Source organism: Carettochelys insculpta, chromosome 27, assembly GCF_033958435.1.
Source record: "Carettochelys insculpta isolate YL-2023 chromosome 27, ASM3395843v1, whole genome shotgun sequence".
NCBI lineage: Eukaryota > Metazoa > Chordata > Testudines > Carettochelyidae > Carettochelys > Carettochelys insculpta.
In genome coordinates this window covers 15,571,437-15,589,981 of record NC_134163.1, presented here as the reverse complement: position 1 = coordinate 15,589,981, position 18,545 = coordinate 15,571,437, and the positions used below count along the sequence as shown (strand labels likewise).

Genomic DNA, 18,545 nt, shown 5'->3' with positions numbered 1-18,545 from the left:
ACCCCCATGCCCCCTCGCTCTAGCCTGCTGGACTCCCGGCCCCATGTGCCCCCTCACTCTAGCCTGCAGGATGCCCGGCCCGCCCCCCCACGCCCCCTCGCTCTAGCCTGCAGGATGCCCGGCCCCCCCTGCTCTAGCCTGCAGGACGCCCAGCCCCACATGCTGGGGGGAGGCCCCTTACTCCAGCCACAGATCCCATCACTGCAGCCAGCGCTCACCTTGTCATCCTGGTTTTCTTACTTTATTAAACAGAGCCCAGGGGTGCGCATGAGCCTGGCAGAGAGGGGGTTGGGGAAGCTGTGCAATGAGCAAATCCGTGTGGTCACAGCCAGCACAAAAAGCCCCAGGCGCTGCTTGGCCTCTGCACTTGGGGGTTAATGGGCAGCCAGAAAACACAACCAGTTTCCTAGAGCCCTCGGGCATTGGGCCCCCAGAGGAGCTGGCTGGATTCTGACAGGAGGCTGGGACCCTGGAGTCAGTGTGAAAGGGCCAGGCCGTTGGTAGCACAGGGCCTGGCATCCTGGGTGCTGCCCGGGCTATGCACAGGGGCCTGTCTGTTCAGCATCCTCCCCCACGGGTGCACTTTGCAGAGTGGGATTTTCTGTGGCTTTTCAGGCCCAGCTGCGCTGCCAGCCCCTCCTCCCTGGGCACTGCCCCACTGGGCCCTCATGCAGGGCAAGGGCCACTGGGTCCATGCTCAGCCCCCTGCCAGTGCAGCCTGGTTAACGCCAGCTGCCGTGGCTGGGACATGCTCCCTCGAGGATGGTGCTGGGCCCCTTCAGGGGCTGCTGGCGGCAACCAAGGTGGGTTGCAAGTGCCCAGGACTGGCTGCAATGAGGGCTCTGCTTGTGAGTGACCCTGAACACTGCCATGGGGCAACCTGCAGCCATGACCAGGCTCCACCAGGCAGCCTCCTGATCCCCTTTGAGAGGTACCAGGGAGGCACTGCCAGCCCTCCCCGCTGAATGCTCTCTGCCTGGGGTGTCTGGGAACGCTGGGAACCGCCCAGCAGTGACGGGTCTGGGGCTGCACCGGGGCCCTGGGCGGAGCAGGGCTGGGTGCTGGGGACACACATGTCCAAGTCTCTCTTTCTAGCCCGGCTGGAACGCACCGACAGGGGAGGGGAGAGTCCAGGCCCTTCCCCCAGTCCTGGGGGCTGGGAGAGGTGAATGCACATAGGCCCTGTGCAGCTCCAACCACGAGTTCCCTTCACTCTCCTGCCTCTGCCCGGCGGGACGGGGGCTACAGCTTATCGCCGGGAAGCACCTGGAAAGATAACCCAGGCCAGCTGCTAGAGGCAGCATCCACCAAGCCCAACATGCTCCCGCCCTCTCCCCTGGTCCCAGCCTGGCTGCCTCCAGCTGCCTGTTTGCCCTCCGGCACCTGCAAAGCATGCAGGGTGCGGCTGCCTCCTGCACCGCCCGTGTGGGGCTGGCAGCCACATGGGCACCAAGGGCAGGGGCCAGGGCTCAGGGCGAGGTGGGCGTGAAGCAGTGGGGACCGAGCCTGGTGCTGCAGCTCAGCTTTGCTGGCTGGGTGGGCAGTGGGGGTGGTTGCGTTGCCCCTCCAGAGAGGAGCAAGGCAGGCAGAGCTGTGGGTGCTGTCTTCCCCTCCAGAAGCAGGTGGGGGGGTCTGTAAGAAGCCTCATGGCCAGAGGCAAGGAGCGCCACTTCCATGGGGTAAGGGCCCTCGAGCAGGCCAGACCCTGGCTGCCATGTGTCCGGGACCACTGTGCCAGGGGCCAGGCATGCTGGAGAAATCCACAGGGCGGCGCCCTCTTCTCCATTTCAGGCCTAGGGCTACAGGAAAGTGCAGAGGCCAGTCCCCCGCCGAGTGCCGGCTCCCCAGTGCCCAGCCGGTGCCTGTCGCCGCATCCCCGTGGGGGATGCAGCTTTGCCCTGCAGCAGGCGAGACGCCCCATGCGGGGGGCGGCTGGGGGTGGGGCGGCAGCAGCTGCCTGAGGTGCGTGTCCGGAGGCGCTGCTGCACACTGTGCGTCTCACCTGGCCCCCCTCCCGCACGGCCCCGGAAGGAATCGGAGAAGCGTCCTTACCTACCTGGTTCCGGGCTTTGTGGGATTTCTGCAGCCAGACGCGCCACTGGTCGTACAGCTTGATGCTGAGGTTGGAGCAGCCGTAGGCGTGTTTCTTCACCCAGCCGAAGAACTGCTTGAGCTCCCGCCGCAGCGTGCTGTTCTGCTCCCCGCTCTTGGGGTCGCACACGCCCAGCGCCCGATCTGGGCCGGGGAGAGTAGAGCGGGGTCAGCCCGGGGCTGCTGAGCGGGGGGCATCGAGGCGGAGGCTGGCTGGGGAGAGCAGCCCTGGCTCAGCTCCTCTGCCGCCCCACACGTGGGTGTCTTTGGCCACTTTTTGGGGCTCGGGAGCAGCAAAGGGCCCAGCTCTGGCAGTGCCGGCCTCAGACAACCCTGCCGGGCCGCAACTGCCCAGAGACAGCTGGTACTCCCCAGTGTGTGTCACTTGTGCTTGGATCCCTTGGGGGGCAGGAGGGCTCCGATCCCACCAGCTCCTCGGGGCCGGGCCTGGCTCGGCAGCTTTCTGAGCGCTGTCGCTGGGATAGACAGGCCCCCTCCTCTGACTTTTAATGCTTCTGAATGTGGCCTAAAGCCACATCTACCTGAGAGTCCTGCTCTCTCTCACAGTGGGCCCCCCCCACGGCTTTCTCTGGCTGGGAGCAGCTGCGGGGGCCCTGCTCCTCACTGGGCAGATCCTGGGCCCCCCCTCTGGGCTGAGCCTCTGTGTCCCCAGTGAGGGCTCGGGTTGAGCAGTGCCGTCCTCCCCAACGAGGGCAAATTGCCCACAGATCCTGCATTACAAATGCCCAGGGAAGGCGCAACCGTGAAGCCAGATAGTGAGTAAGGGCCAGAGAGCCTGGCTGAACATGGGGCCTGGCCGGCACAGCGGGAGGGGGGGACGGGAGCTTCGCTTTCTCCCTGCTGGGAAATCAGAGCTCCAAATTGGCTCCTTTGCAAGAAATCCAGGTGCCGGGCACAGAGCCGGGGCCACGGTGGAGAACAACCTCTCCACACGTCCAGCGCTCGCTGGAAAGGAGGGGCGCAGGGACCCCAGCCGCATGCCCTGCCCCCGCCGGCCCCCTTCCTTTCTGACCACCCCCCAAGTGTAATGCAACTCGCAGCCGATTTGCATATGGCGCGGAAGGAATGGCTGCCCCAGCAGGCCTGAACGCTAATCTAATGATTGCCAGAGCCGAGGGGGGCGGGGAGGGGTCAGCAGCTGGCAGGGTGCCAAGACCCCCGGCACGCCAAGGAAAGTTACATCTCCAGGAGGAATAGGGGGGCGGGGGGAGGCGCTGGGTTGGATTTCCGGCCCTGGTCTCACGCTCCCCACCCCAGGCAGTGGGAAGTCGGGGGTGGGAGTGCTGCAGCGGCACTCGGCCTGTGGGGGAGCCTGGAGGGACCCCTCCACGGCAAACAAAGAGGGGGGCCGTGCTGGCTGCAATGGAGCCATGGCTGGGCCGGGTCAGAGCCGCCAGCCCCCCTCTGGGGCACGGCGTCTGAGGGATGGCTCCTGCTGTCCTGCCGCAGTGTCCGACTGCAGGGATGGGCTGTGGTACCAGCACTGCAGTTCCCTGGCTCCCTCCCACACCGAGGAACCCACGCGACTCTGAGCAGCCAGCCCAGGGGCCAAGTACCCATGGCCAGGCCAAGCCCCTTGTTGCAGCCTGGCTCTGAGCCCCACAGCCTGTGCAGAGCAGCTGCCAGCAGAGTCCCTGGTGAGAGCTCCACATCCCTCCCCGGTGAGCGGCCAGCCGTGTGCGTGGGAGCCCTCCCTGCAGGGCCAGGCTGCTCACCACTCCGCGGGGTCGAGGCTGCCGTGGGGTTGCTCCAGTCGCTCCAGATCCCTGACTTCTTGGAGCCGTAGATCCCATAGGGGTTACAACGGACTTGCACAAAGTACACAGTGCCGGGCCGCAGCCCTGCCAGCCGGCAGGAGGTCTGGTTCCCTACGTCGTCCACCACCTGCCAGGAGAGGGGGGTGCCCGGCACATTCCAGCAGGGCCGGCAGCAGCGCCCTCTCTACCCCACACCGCCCAGAGCACATCCCCTTGGGGACCCCCTGCCCAACGCAGACCAGAGGGCTCTGAGCACCAGCACCAGTCTAAGCAGCTGTGCGTGGCTCCGGTGGGCCAGCCCCAGGAAGAGGAGCTGCTCCTCATCCCCAGCCCAGCAGGGCACCCGCTGAGTCCATGCCAGAGCTGGGACTCGACCCTGGCGTCCAGATTCCTCACCGCGCCGCTCACCTTCCACTCTGAGCTGTCCTCCACCCGGTACTGGATCTGGTACTTGGCTTGAAAGAGAAAATCCTTCAGCGCTGGCGGGGAGCTCCAGCGCACGCTCAGCTGGTCCTCCAGGTCCCCGACTCGGCTCACGGTGACGTCCGCCGGCGGGTCAGTGGTGACTGCCGGGGGAGGGGGCAGAGAGGTGTTTCAGGCACAAGTGCAGTGCAGGGGATGCCTGGCATGACCCAGATGAGCAGCCCCCTCCGGGAGTGCTGCTTTTGGGTCCTCCCAGCCCAGAGAGAGACGGCGGGTGCGCGTAGCCACAGGGAGTCACTAGCACTAGGCCTGGGCAGACTGGCTGCTGCTCCAGAACACTGGGCGCCCCCAGAACTCCTGGCTGCACAAGGCCTGGGAAGGGATCGGGTCCATCCTCCAGGAGAGGCTTCCAGGCAGGAATCGCCTCCTGCCCCCCCATCACTGTCACACCCTCGCACACGTGCACAGTCCAAGTGCAAAAGCGTCTCACGTCCAAGCAGCTCCCTGGTTGGCGTGGCCATGAGTGTGCCATGCAGGGAGCAGCGAGTGTTCCGGCTCAGGCAGCCTCTGGCCATGGGAGTTTGCTGCTACCGCCCGAGCTGGGGGGCAAGTCACCGGGTGGGGGTGGGCACCAAAGCCGCTGGAGGGCCTCTCTGAACCGCCTGGGGCTGGGGGATTGGGCTGGGGGGGGGCAGATGCACAAGTGGAGGGGAGCTGGGACCAGGGGGAGTGCTGAATAAAACCCTTTCAGCCTCGCCCCAGCTGCTCACCGGGCAGGAGATGGGTACAAGCTGCCCTTCCCACTGCTGGGGCGTTCGCTCCCCAGGCCAGACTTAGCAACAGCTCTGGCAGGGATTCCTGGCCCGCGAGAGGGGGTGTCTGCAGCGCCACACGGAGCAGCGTTGGGCTGGGGTCACGCTGCCTCCTGAGGAAATGGGGCTTTCTGTCTCCACGACTCAGCTGAGCTCAGGTTGGGGGGCAGCATGTCCCCCTGCCCCGGCTGGGCAGCACACCCCAGAGCCTGTCCTGGTCCTGCGCCTTGCAGGGCACAAAGGGTTAAGGAGCAGCAGATGCTGCTCACTGAGAGAAACGTCCTAATTAGATTAGAAGCAATTCTGCTCACATATCGTCCATTTCCTGTTGTCCTTCCCATTACGGGAGGACCCAGGATCCTGGCTCCCCCTGGAGCTCCGCCACGCCTCCCCACAGCTGAGGTCAACATCCCCTGTGTGTGACATCATAGCCGTCACTGCGGCAACCGGCTGTGACATCACAGCTGGGAGGACGGCGGAGCCCCTGTCTGCAGGTGGGCAGGGGAATGCAGAGCCTGTGGGTCTCCGGGAGGAGCCAGTCTCACCACAATGGGCCGTAACCTTCTCCAGGAGGGGTCAGCAGCTCTTAGCGTGAGAAACCCCCTGCTCCAAGCAGCCAGGCTCCAGCCATCTGCCTGGCAGCGCAGCCGAGGACGGAGGGGCGCTGGTAATTAGGGCTGGGCCGCCCAACACCTTCCCACCACGTGCTGCTGCTTGACTGAAGGCTGAACTGCTCAGCTCCCCTCCACCCCCGTGTGCACTCGCCGGGCATCCAGCAGTGCATCTAGCCCCCCGCAGGGCATCTGGCTCCTTGGGAAGGAGCAGGAGAGGAGGTTCCAGTGGAAGCCCCTTTTGCTGGGATTCTGCCCGGGAGCACCAGTGGGTGGCTAAGCCCCTGCTGGGCTGGAGGGGGCCAGAGCTCAAGGGCTTTTCAACTCCCTGTTCTCCAAAAACCTCCTCTAAAGACAGCCAGAAATTGGGGGCGGGAGGGGGGAGCTCAGAGGCAGCGGCCGCCTTCAGGAATGGGGCCAGCACGAGCCAACACCTCACCCACGTCCAGAACGTCCAGCATGACAACGTCGGAGACGGCCACGCCAAGCCGGTTGGAGGCCTCCACCCAGATCTCGTAGGGCGTGAAGAGGGCCAGGTCCTTGGGAATGTGGCAGGAGTACTGCCCGGCCGTCCGGTACTCCTGGCAGGTGTTATCCCGGCCATACCACCTGCCAACCAGAGGCACCAGCCCCGTCAGGACCTGTTCTCTGCATGAGAACCAGCTCTAGATCATGGGAGCTTGGCACCAGCAGAACATTTGGCCCTTGAACATGTCCAGCCAACCTTCTGGGACTCAGCCCCTGGTGCATCGGCAGCTGAACCCGAGCTCAGGGGCTGCACACTGGGAATCCAACATCTCCAGGGCTGCTGCCTCACTAGCACCTTTGGATGAAGCCCCTGGACAACGGGCAGGGGCAGCAGTGCCAAGTCCACCCTCCTCCCATTAACACAGAGTCCACGGCGCCCAACGGGAGGTGCGAGTCATTCTGCTCCTGCTCAGTACTGGCGGTGGGCTCTGCAGGACAGGAGAGTCCCAGCCCAAGGGCTGCTATCTGGCCAGTGAGCAAGGCCTCTGTGTGCTTCTGGAGCACCTGACACCCGAGGCGCCTAGAGCACCTCCCACGTGCTAACGAAGGGTTCTGCTACCTACTCCGTCCAGGGCGGAATACATACTGTTCTGTGCACCAAGGCCTGTGTGGATGTGCACCACCACACAGGCTGCTGGTTGGGTGCTCTGCCACTCTGCTGGGCAGCTCGGTGTGCAGAACAACATGTATTCCACACATGGATGAAAATAATGAGAGGGCTCCTTGCCTGGCCCCCTTTTGGCCCCGCCTGGCCGTCCCTGCCACCCAGCCCGTGGCCTCTTGCAGACACCAGCAAGGAGAAGCCTGTTAGAAATCAAGTTGAGTCCCACCCAACTCGTTGCACATGACGCCCACCAGCACTGGTCTGAGCCTGCAGTCTGTCCTTCATCTCTGGGGTGCGGGTGGAGCTTGGTGGAGCTGTGCACCTGTCCCCTTCGGCAGTCCTTTCCCCACAGCACCTACCTGCCAAAAAGTAAGAGGAGCCCCTCCCCGCCCAGCACTTGCCCCTACCTGAGTTTGTATTTCAGGGTGTAGTTGGTGTGCAGATAGGTCTCGCCTTCCGTGCCAGGGGCCCATTTACAGGTGAGGTCTTTCATGTTCTTGGACCAGCAGGTTATGTTGACAGGTTTTTCTGGTGGCACTACAAGGAAAACGAGCACTTGACATGAAACCTGTTCTGCAAAGAAACCACCGAAGCCTCCGTGGCTCCAAGCGGCCCAGAGCCTTACAAGCCTGGTGCGGAGAGCTTGGCTCAGGGGCTTTGTTTAACACACTGTTTTTAAGAGCCCCGACAAAATGCATTTAGATGCTCAGCTCAGCTCAGCCCATTTGTCACTCAGCTGCCGGGCCCCGCTCAGGAGTCTGTGATTCCCAGGCAAGAGAGGATGACATCATGAACACCCAGACACCCCAGTGAAAACACCCGGGGCGGGGGCCAAGACCCTACGCTCTTCTTGTAGGAGGAAGACGCCTCCTGAGCTCAGGGCTCAGCAGGTGCACAAAAACGCAAACCATTTCCAGCTCTCCATTTGAAATGTGAGTGCGTTTAAAACCCAGAATATCCAGCCCTATATTCTGTTCCCGGGCTGGGATCGGAAGCCGTTTTCTTTTGGGAGCAAACAAACAAACAGAGGGTTTTCTGTTCCCAGTCCAGCCTCACTGTTCCGAGGAGCTCCTAGAAGTGTCCTTAGAATAGCCTAAGATAAAATCTTATGATCATTGATTTGGACAAGTGTAATTTCACCCCTGGCTGCCAAATAGTCCTTGTGCTCTTGAATTCTCATCTGCAGAAGCTAAAGCCATGCGTGACAACTCCCAGGCTTCGAGTTCCACTTACGAATGCTGGGAAATGAGCCATTAGTGCAAATCGCAGGAAGGGCATTAAACAGTGCAAATGACTGGTGTGCAAATGATTAGCATTATTGCAGGAGTGACTTGCGCTTGGCAGCAACACCATTTGAAATCACGCTGCTTGTGCTAATGAAATGCTCAGCCCCTAATGAAATAGATGGAGACCTGATGTCACACGGCTTCTGCTCTGGAAGAGTAGCAAAAGCCTGCAGAACATCTCACCATCCGTAGAAATCGACGGAACTCTTTTGCCAGAGCTGGCGGGTTAAGTCTAGTGGCTGGGCCATATTCCAGTTGGAGTGGTTCTCTCCCTCTCTGAATGCCCCAGGAAGTTTGGACTGGAGATGCTATTCTTAACTTTTCTTCCTAAAAGCTACTGAGAAGTGCTGCACAGTCGGTTCCACCCCAGAGACAGCTGCATGGCAGTGGATGGGCAGCAACAGTCCTTAGAGTGCTTTGGGACCCCTTAGGATGAGAAGCTCAAGGTCTGTCAGTGAACAAGGTAAAGAGCCCTACGTAAACAGACTCATCAACCCAGCAGATTTGTACCAGGGATCAATCTGGGCAGATATGTTTTTCTGGTTGTGACCAGGGTTCCCTGTAAGCCAAGCACTTGGGCCACCGTCCAGGGGAGATTCAGGTGCTGCCCAGCTGATTAGCAGAGCGCCCCCAGCCGGCAGCCTGTGTCCTACCGGCGGTGCACATCTGCACCTCTCGGTGCACAGAACAGTTTATTCTGCACATGGATGGATAGAAAACGTCAGTGAGAACATTGGCTCTGACTGGGACCCAACCAAAGCAGAATTGTGAACATACGTCCCACATAAAGACAGGAGCCCGCCAGGATGCTGCCGTCTCTGCTGTGACACACCAGGTTATCTCCTGACTGCTGCCTGGACCCGTTCAGGCTGGCTAGAGTCACGCTGAGGGTGGTGCCATTGAGGACCTTGTAGGACTCTGGCGGGAGCTGCCTGCCATTCAGAGTCCAGTACAGGTCCTCGGCTTTGAGGTGCAGGTCAGCGTTCACTGAGCAGGCGGCGGTGAGGGAAGAGCCAATCACCAGAGTCGGGTCTTGCGGGGAGATGACTGCAGGATCTGCAACAACAAAGAATCAAAATCAAGGAGCAATCTCATCCGTGGCTCAGCATCTAGCTCTTCCCCCACATAGGCTCTGGCCGCCAGCAGGGCAAAAGGCTTCCCCCTCTGCTCATACAATGAGAGCCCAGGAGGTGCCTGGGATTTACACAGGCAAGTCTGGCAGCTTTTTCCTACAGCTGGGCCGGTGACGTGTAGATCGAATGTGGGTTCCGCTCCAAGAATAAGCTGATTGTTGTCCGAAAGCGTGTGTCTCTGGAGAAGGTGTCTCTCCCTCACTGCTTCGCCAGCAGGGATTGTATCAGCGGTTCACGCTGGTGGCAGCTGAAGGGGTTGGGATCTGGAAGGGCGTGGCTGCCCGTGGCTGTGAGTGGTGGCCAAAGGGATTTCAAACGCAACCGTGGAAAACCTTTTTAAAAAAAACAAAACTGCATTCACAGACATCCCCTGACCAGAGAGTGATGCAGCCGGGACCCAGAGCCGGTCAGTTACACTCTGGGCTGGAGGGCTGCAGGACCTGCTTAATGTTAAGCATGTGCTTAAGGCGGCTTCACTGCCCTAAAGTGTTGGGCGCACTCCTCCCTCTTGCGAGCAACTGCATCCAGTCCCAGCCCACAGCCATGCCCAGCGCCCTCCTGAGACCCTGGGGCGCCTAAACTCACTCAGCACCAAAATCTCACAGTAAAAACTCCCTAGGCACCTATGTTTCTACCCCTGAATGCACACAAGGCACCATGGGCCAATTCACAAACTGGGAGAATCAGGCCTGCAGGGTTCCTGCTCCGTTTTTCCATCCATGGGCAGGATAAATTTTATCTGTGCCAAGGCATGTGCGGATGTGCACCGCCTATAGAAATGCACGCTGCTGGCTGGGCGGGGCTGAGGGTGCTCTGCTAATTAGCTGAGTGGCATTTGCATCTCTTCTGGGCAGCTGCCCATGCTACTCAGAGGAGGACGTCCCTCCTCCCTTCAGTTCGGGGCACTCACCTGGCACGTGGGAGCCCCCTCCCCAAGTCCAACACCCTCCTCGGCCTGATGGGGAGGCCGGATCTGCCACCTCCCAGGTGAGCACGCTAACCCTGGGCTGATGGGATAGGCCACGCTAGGGAAAAGCTCTCACATCTCTCCTCGTAAAGCAGCTGCACTCTGGATAAAGAAAGAGAGACTCCTGGGAGCAGGAGGGGGGATCCTGGGCAGCGTTCCCTGCAAGCTGAGCACTTGGGCAGCTGCCCAGGAGAAATCTACCTGCCACCCAACTGATTGGCAGAGCACTCACAGCCAGCAGCCTGTGTTTCTATTGGTGGTGCCCATCCGCACAGGCCTCGGTGCACAGAACAGCATTTATTCTGCCCGTGGATGGAAAAAATTACAGGGAACCTTGTTCCTGGGTCTGCTCCCTCACGGGTGAATGCTCCAAGCCCTCAGCAAGAAAGCTCTTCTCACAGGACTGCTCCTCCTCTCCCCCAAAGCAGCATGTGGCTCTGGGCTCCGAGGTGGGCTCCTGGCTGAGAGACAGGGCAGATGCAGGAGCCTCCTGCAGCTTGGACACCCCGGCCTTGGCCTCTCCTGCGGGCAAGCCTAGTGCACTGGCTTTGGTGAACCACGGCCTAAGGGGCCTCTCTCGCCCTCCTCCTGGTGCAGGCACCTGGGTGGGGGCTTAAACTCCCAGCTTTGTGGATGGCCGTGACTTGCCCAGGCCCTGTGGGGCTGGCAGTGTGAGATCCTGCTTCCCCACCGCGGAGTTGGAGCCTAGACCTACAAACCCATCCCCTGCGCTTGGGTGCCCCGTCTCCCCGGGACCGCACGGTGGGTTGCATTCTGAAGCGTCGCTGGGTGAGTGTGTGCAAGCTGGCACAATCGCACACCTGCCCTTTGCCTCCTTGACACAGACCTCAGCCCCCCCTGCTTGACAGCTCAGTGCTGAACCTCTGCATAGGATCACCGGCCTGTTCACCTGGGCATGGGGGGAGCTTACAGGGAACATTCGAAGCCCTGGTTCAGCTCTGCTCCGAAGCCCACACTCCTACTGTAAGTACCAGTAACTTAACTGGGACCGCTCGGGTGCTTAAAGCCAAGCCTGCGGTTAAGGCTTTGCTGAGGCTTGAGTTTGTTCGTTTATTTATATTCCTCCCTCTCTGCCCTGAGGCCCCCTGCCAATAGCTTTGGGGATTTACACAACATTTCGAGCCTAAAACCAAACCAGGGCGGGGGGCACCACTGAGCTCCATCTAATGGAGACAGACATGGGCCCAATGCTACTTCTGTTGCCCTGGTGACATTATAATCGGCCCCTGCAGAGCAGATGCCCCCCTGAGCTTTCTCAAGCAACCATGCAACTTCCGCAGCAAAGGGCTAATTTTCTGCTTCTGGCGGCAATGGTCCAGCGGCGGCCCTCTGCCCAGGGGAGATTGCACCTCAGTGTGGTCATTTTGGATTAATTCTCAGAGCCCCTGGCCAAGGATCCCTGGAAGCTGGGTGTTTGGGCAGCCACTCAAGAGGGATTCAGGTGCCACCCAGGCGATTAGCAGAGCACCCACAGTGGGCAGGCTGTGTCTCTACTGGTGGTGCACGTCCACCTATACCTCAGTGCACAGAACAAAATTTATTCTGCCCGTGGAGAGAAAATAGCCCCTGGCCCTGGGGCAGCTCCCAAAGCCCCTCTCCGCAGCAGGCAGGCAAAACAGAACCCCCACCCAGCCCGCAGGGATCCTGTGCAGATGTTTAGCACTGAACAGAGGGGTCTGAGCTCTGTGCCAAGAGGGGCGAAGAGCAGGAGTGTGAGTGTGACTGCTTGCACACGTCCCCCGGGTCACTTTGTGTGCAACCCGCCGTGTGTGCACCCCAGCGGAGGACAGTTCCTGGGGACTGCCAGGTGTGTGACAAAAGAACACACCATGCCTGAAGCCTCAGCCTTACAGTGGGGGGGAGGCGTGGAGCCCGCAGCGCCATTCCTGACGTTAATAGTGTTGGGCCCAGGCATTCCAGGGGCACCCTGGGCCAGTGCTGTATTGCGAGTTAGTGGGCTAGTGCCTTGCAGCCTCCAGACAAAGCTCAGGGCCTCCTTAGGCCTGACATACGCTCAGCTCTGCTCAGAGTTGCCCAGTGTAACCCACACACCCAGGGGTGGGGTTCGCTAGCTCACTTACTGAGAGCGAATGAGCGATTCTCCTCTGTAGGCCGAGCTGCCAGCCACCCGGCTTTCAGCTCAATCTGCGCTAAGCTCCACAGGTCCCAGGTTCGAGGTGGTCACGCTAGCATGAGAATGCAGGGCCAGCTCACCAAGGGGCTGGAGGTTTCCAATGTCCCATTTTCATCAGCTAGGGCCTAGGCTAGGTTCCCTGTGCAGAGCTACATGCCTGAGCGAGACAAAGCCCAGAGGGGACCTTGGCCTCGTGTCTCCAGCCTGCAGAGCAGTGGCTGAGGAAGGTGCAGCAGAAAGCTTTACATTCCCCCTCGCCCAAAACAAACAAAGGCCCTTGGGACGGCCGGGGAGTGCGGCTAGTTCCCAAAGAATCTCTGCAGCCTGCAGCCTCCAGCCCAATGTGTAGGACAGAATGTGCCTCTGCACACAAACACTTCCATCCACCCACCTTTCCTCCATCAGACGCACCCGGAGGAGTGCTCTGGGAGGAAGCTGCAGCCCTGCAGATAAAAGGGCCAATCCTCCAGGCCCTAATTCTAGTAAATTTGAATCTGCCCCCCCCGAAACATGGCCGAGCATAGTAAAACAGATACAGTTCCTGGCTTCCAAGCAGAGCCTTCAAGCCGGAGTGTCTGGAGGGGCCAGTTTTTAAAGCCATGTTTTTTTGAGCCCCAGACCGAGAAATGAACATGTGTTTTAAAAGGGAAAAGTGTGAAGTTTTCAGAATGGAGCTCAATGGGCCAGAGAGACACACTCAATGTGTGGAATGTGCAACTCGGAACTACAATCCCGGCTAGAAATTTTATTACTTTCCTATTTTTTTAAAAAATGCTGATCAGGTGCTAAGTAATACTATAAAGTAAAACCACACTTCCAGGGTGTCAGGAGCATTTACTCTTCGCGTTTGACTGGCCAGATTTCATTTTTATGTTGTACATTTAAACTCTGGGAAAGGGGAAAAGAAACTGTTAAAAGGCTCTGAGATCACACAGCAAGAGCATGCTTTCTCCAGGAACTGTGAAGCTTATAAAAAAAGAATTATCTGCGAGATTCCCAAAGGCGAATTCGTACGGTCTCAGAGTTTCTCAAGAATACACTTCGATCACCCTCCGGTCCTGAGAAATGTGGTGCCCAGATCCCCTTGTTGCTGTGCCAAAGTGACATTACAGGCCCCAGAAAGAACAGTTTGGCCGAACGCTTTGTTCCTTCATAATCTTCCTCAATGTTTTTTCCCTTTCTGGTTTGGAGGCTGCATTTGTCATGCTCCAGCCTCCGCTCCGAGGTGGATCTTCTAAAATGTTTTACCAAAGGCAATCAAGCCAAACGCAGAGGGGAAATGATCATTTGAAAGAGCTTTTAGCTGCACTCTCCTGAAGGGGATGGGTGTTCATACCAGGTGGGTGACTTGGACAGGACTGAAAAAACACTCCTTGCCAACTATATAAAGTGATAAATTGCTGAAAATTCTGCACAGGCCACTAACTGGGGGGTGAGGTGGAGGGGCTGTTATTTCTATCATTCAGAGCAACCCTGAGCGCACACACTCCGTCAGGCTGTGTTAATAAAGAGCAGAGCATGGCAGCACGCCTCTGCCGGAGAAAGGACTGTCATGTAGGTGCAGCACTAGCTAGGACCTAAAGCAGTGGCGGTGCCTGTGGACCCCCGGTTCTGCTCCTCCCTCCACACCAAAGCCCCACACTCCCTATGCCTCCCCACTCCCTCTGCAGCCCTTTGGGAAGGCAGCAAAGGGCCTGATTCACTCTCTGTCCCTGCTCCTCCCTCTCCCGCTCTCCCCGACTGGAATGCCGAGAATCAGCTGTTTGCTGGGGTCCAGCTCTGGGACGGAGGGGGAGGAGCAGGTAGGTGGGAGGCATGCAGGGGAGGGGGCACACTACAGTGCTCTGTGGGCTGCTGCGACCCGCCGAGGTGCAGGAGGCCTGTTCACACGGCCCGCCCACTAGTGCAGGCTGGCCCTGGCCCAAAGCAATGTGAGTAGAGCTGCCCACACCCCGTTGGACCGGTCTGGAGCATCTTGTCGTCATCCATCGCCCAGCAATTGCTGAAAGCAGCCGGGGCGATTCGAACTGAAAGTTTCCAAAAAAAGTCTCCCAGAATCTCTTCAGTCAGAGCTGGGAACCTTCCAGGCTCACCTCTCCTCATGCCTGCGTCCCTCACCAGCCCACCGGGGTGTGAGATCAACCCCCAGCCCCCAGGAACGACGAGGTGGTGCTCCTGCACCATTGGATACAGCTGGGGAGGTTCCCCAAAGCGTTCTCCACACAGCTCAAAGCCCAGGGACCAGTCCCCGCGCAGGCACTGTGCCAAGCCTGCTGGGGCAATGGAAGGGCCATAAGGAGGCCAGTGCTTGGTTCGTGGTGTTCTCATAGAAATCTCTCTGGCCGCAGGGCGTTTGATGTGTTGCCAGCCCAGAGGTACAGGCCCTCTCCCCTGCCAACCTGAGCAAAAAGGGGCAAAATACTTCCCAAGTTTAGACTCCAGATGCTTAGGAGAGGGGCACGATTCCCACCCATCCCCCAAAAAGAGCAGCGCCAAACAAGCCACTGAAATGCCCCATGCGGTCTCCCAGCCCCATGCATGTGCCAGCCCCAGCTTCACCTCTGGTTGTTCCTTTTGATCACCTTGGGGTGCACAGGAGTGCTCACGCCAGTGAGCTCTGGTACGATCCGGACAGATACCCAGGAGGAAGTTCGGGCTGGTGGCCCAGTCATCCCCAGCCCCAACACAGACTCCAAGGCTGTTCCAAATGACCCAGGCTTCCCTGGGGAGGATTGCTCCCCAGCCTAACAAACAAGGTCTGGCCTCAGACTGAGCTTCAGTATCTTATCTTACCTTCCCACTCCTCTGGCCACAAAACCCCTAAGCAATCGCCCTCTGCCAGCACAGGTGCCCATCAAACACCTCCAGACTCAGCCAGCTGGGGCTTGCACAGCTGGGCACTTGGCCAGCCGCCAAGGAGAGACTCAGGTGCCACCCACTGATTTGCAGAGCGCCCACAGCTGGCAGCCTGTGTTTCTATGGGTGGTGCACTTCTGCATGTGCCTTGGTGCACAGAACAAAATTAAATCCATGCATGGATAGAAACTTTAGAGGAACCACTCCCTGGTGCCTTCCTAACTATAGCAAAGCCATGGGCAGCTGGCATGTGGCACAGCCCACGAACCTCACCAATGCTACGTACGCTATTAACCCTTCCTGGTGCTTGGAGCCTGGTCCTGGGAGCCTGACCCACACACAGGGAGAGCAGGATGGGGCCCCTGGCTGGACAGAAGCCAGACACACTTCTGAGCCCTGAGGATCGGGAGCAGTGGGTCTGTCCCACAAAAGCTCATCACCGAATAAATCATTTTGTTAGTCTTCAAAGTGCTGCATTCCTGCTGCTTTGTTCTGTTGGAGCGCAGACTCAGGGCCACCTCTCTGTTCCTATTCTTAGGAGCAGAGCGAGCTCCAAATTCCTCAGGTTCGGTTAGTTTCCTTGGCCAGACCCCAGCTTCGCTGTTACTTCAGTTCCCAATTCTGAGCCGTGGCTGTTTAATAATTAACTGTTAATGGTCCTTGTTAATCAATCATTAAATAAGTCATTGCCAGAGACGGACTGTCAGGAAAACAAGACTCAGCCCAGGCCCACGGCTCCGCATTGGCCGGGCGGGTGCAGTGTGATGCTGCAGGGCTGAGGGTAGTTACCCCAGTAAGGTGCCCGGCAGGGGGACAAATTCCCCCGGGGGGGGTGCTGTTTTCCCAGGAGTGCACAGCAGTTCTTTCCCACAGGTGCTTGGGAGCAGGACTGTCCTGGCTGGGGTTCAGGCGGCCTGCTGCAGTCTGGTGGTCTGGCCAGGCCAGGCCAGGCCTGGTGGGGCGTTGGGGGGCTTTGCCTAAGGCTCCCCAAACAAGAGCAGAAGCTTTTCTTGGCCTGACTACATGAAGTGTGGGCAGTACAGATCAGCTAGAGAAATTCCCACCAGAGAAAAGAAGCACCAACTTCCTGCTCCAGGAGAAAGGGAATCCCCCACCTCCCACCCCAATTCCCCTCTTACTTGGGAAACAAAACCACAACTCCAGGAACCAAAGGCTAAGTTGTGTTAACAGCACTTCTGGGTCCTCAGGGAAGGCACTCACACACACACACACACACACACACACACACACACACACACACACACACACACACACACACACACACACACACACACACCCCTGGGGAGACACACAGACGTGCTGCACACCTATGTACAGAGACATACACCGATATCTGCACACACCAGAGATACACACCACAGGCACCCTCCCCACACAGAGATAACTACACACAGACACACACAAAGATACACCTCTGCCCTATGGCCACACAGCTAAAACACACAGACACACACACACACACACAGGTACACACCCCACAAACACACACGTTGTTCTTGGTGAAATGAGCCCCCGCTGAAGGAGGCCGAACCCGGAATTCCCTCCAGGGAAAAGTCGGGGCCCTCCGGAGCCGGGGTTCAGGGGCTGCCCCGCTCCCACCGGCAGAGCAGGGCTGCGGGTTCTGCATCTATTGTTCTCAATGGGGGGAAGAGAGATTCTCCATTGTTCTCAATGGGGGAAGGGGAATTCTCCATTGTTCTCCACGGGGGCTGCGCCCTTCGGGTCCCGAGCTGGGAGCCCAGCCCTGTGCCTCGCCCCTCGGCCTCTCCCCGGAGCGCGGGCGAGTGGCCCCGGCGCTGGCTGGCAGCTCGCCCGGGGCACCGGCGGGACTGGGGCCGGGCGCTCCCGCGGGGGCGCAGGACGCGTTGTTCTGGGGGGAGCCGCTGGCGCCTGGCCCCAGCCTGCGCCCCGCGGCGGGAGCCGGAGCCGGAGCCGGAGCCGGGGAAAGGGGCTTTCCGTAGCCCGCTGGAGACGTGCGGGCCGCGGCAGCTGCGCTGCGCTGCGTTGCGCGGGGGCGCAGGGACAGGCGCCAGGCGTTGCGCCCCGCGGGGGAGCGCGACCGCGGCACCAAAGCCCTTTGTTACGTGCGCGGTGCGCGCCCGGCTCCGCGCCCCTTTCCGCCTGGTCCCCGGGCTCTGCGCGCAGGCTGGGCCCCCGCGGGCGCGCAAGTCCCCGCTGCCTGGAGCCGGGCTGGGGGCGGAGGCGAGCAGCCCTTTGTCACGTCCGCGGCCCGAGCCCGGCGCCTTTGCCCAGGCAGCTCGCAGCGAGCTCCGCTGGCGGAGGGTGGGGCACGGCCCCTGGCAGCGCCCGGCCGGGGGGTCATTACCGTCCAGGGGCCCGGACACCCCAGCGCGCCTCGGAAACCCGCGGGGAAAATGAATGGAATGGCCAAGGGAGACCAAGAGGGGCCGGCAGCGCAGCGCAGCGCAGGGGCCGGGCTTGCGGGAGCCCACCGCCGGGGACCCGGGCCCAGGGCGGGAAAGGGGGCGCGAAGGGCCGGAGGAGCCGCGCATTTCGCCGCCTGCGCCAGGCGCGCACGGGCTGTTCTCTCGCGGCTTCCGCTCCCATTGTTGGTGCCTCGCTCTTGGTCGGTGCCCCGGGGGCAGAGCCGCGCGCCCGCCGACCCAGGTGCGCAGGGGAAGGGCTCGGCCGGCCCCGACGGGAAGGGAACCGCTTTGTGCGGAACCAAATCTGCCCCGCGCGCCCCACCCCGCCGCTGGGAAAGGACCTGGCCCGGCCCGGCCCGGCCCGGCCCGCCGGGCGCCCGCTCCCCGGTCTCAAACTCGCCTGCCTTGGTATCTGCCCGCAGCCAGACACCTCCGCAGGGCCGGGCCGCGCCGCCGCGGTTACCCAGCCCCCTTGCCACTGCCAAGGTGACTTTCTCCGGCTTTGCCCAGTCCCGCGCCCTGCCGCATCCCGGCGGGGTTTCCTTGTTCCCTAAGGACGCCCCAGCCCGCTCCCCGCTGCCCGCCTGGCGGAGCCAGCCCCGGGCCGTACTCACATGTCAGGGCTTCCAGGCCAGGAAGACAAAGCCCGAGGAACACAAGAGTGATCATGTTGCAGCCCTGGGGGTGAGCTCCACCTGCCCCCCGGCAGATTCTCCCCTGGGGACTGGGGCGCCCCTCGGTGTCTCCGGCTGCGCGTGCCCAGCCGCAGCTCGCCTGCAGTGGCCGGGGAGCCGGGGACAGGCCCCCAGGGAGCCGCGCGGAGGTGCGGGAGGGTGGGGAAGAGCCAACAACTTTTTGGGAAGCCCTGAGCAAGTCTGAACAACTGAAATTGA

At 60.6% G+C, this 18,545-nt stretch overlaps 1 protein-coding gene across 2 annotated transcripts; it reads right to left on the bottom strand.

The window, feature by feature from the left end:
- Positions 1 to 219: 219 nt before the first annotated feature.
- Positions 220 to 18,545, bottom strand: CRLF1 (cytokine receptor like factor 1). 2 transcript variants are annotated; one of them, XM_074978197.1, is made up of 8 exons: positions 18,267 to 18,545; positions 8,911 to 9,189; positions 7,255 to 7,384; positions 6,155 to 6,324; positions 4,278 to 4,435; positions 3,828 to 3,996; positions 2,053 to 2,235; positions 220 to 1,266 (listed from the first exon to the last, which is right to left on the bottom strand). In XM_074978197.1, the coding sequence occupies exons 1-8, from the start codon at positions 18,319 to 18,321 to the stop codon at positions 1,250 to 1,252; spliced, it is 1,161 nt and encodes a 386-aa protein (XP_074834298.1). In that variant the 5' UTR covers positions 18,322 to 18,545; the 3' UTR covers positions 220 to 1,249. The 2 variants fall into 2 exon arrangements, with proteins under 2 accessions (XP_074834298.1, XP_074834296.1); XM_074978195.1 differs by having other exon boundaries at positions 2,057 to 2,235.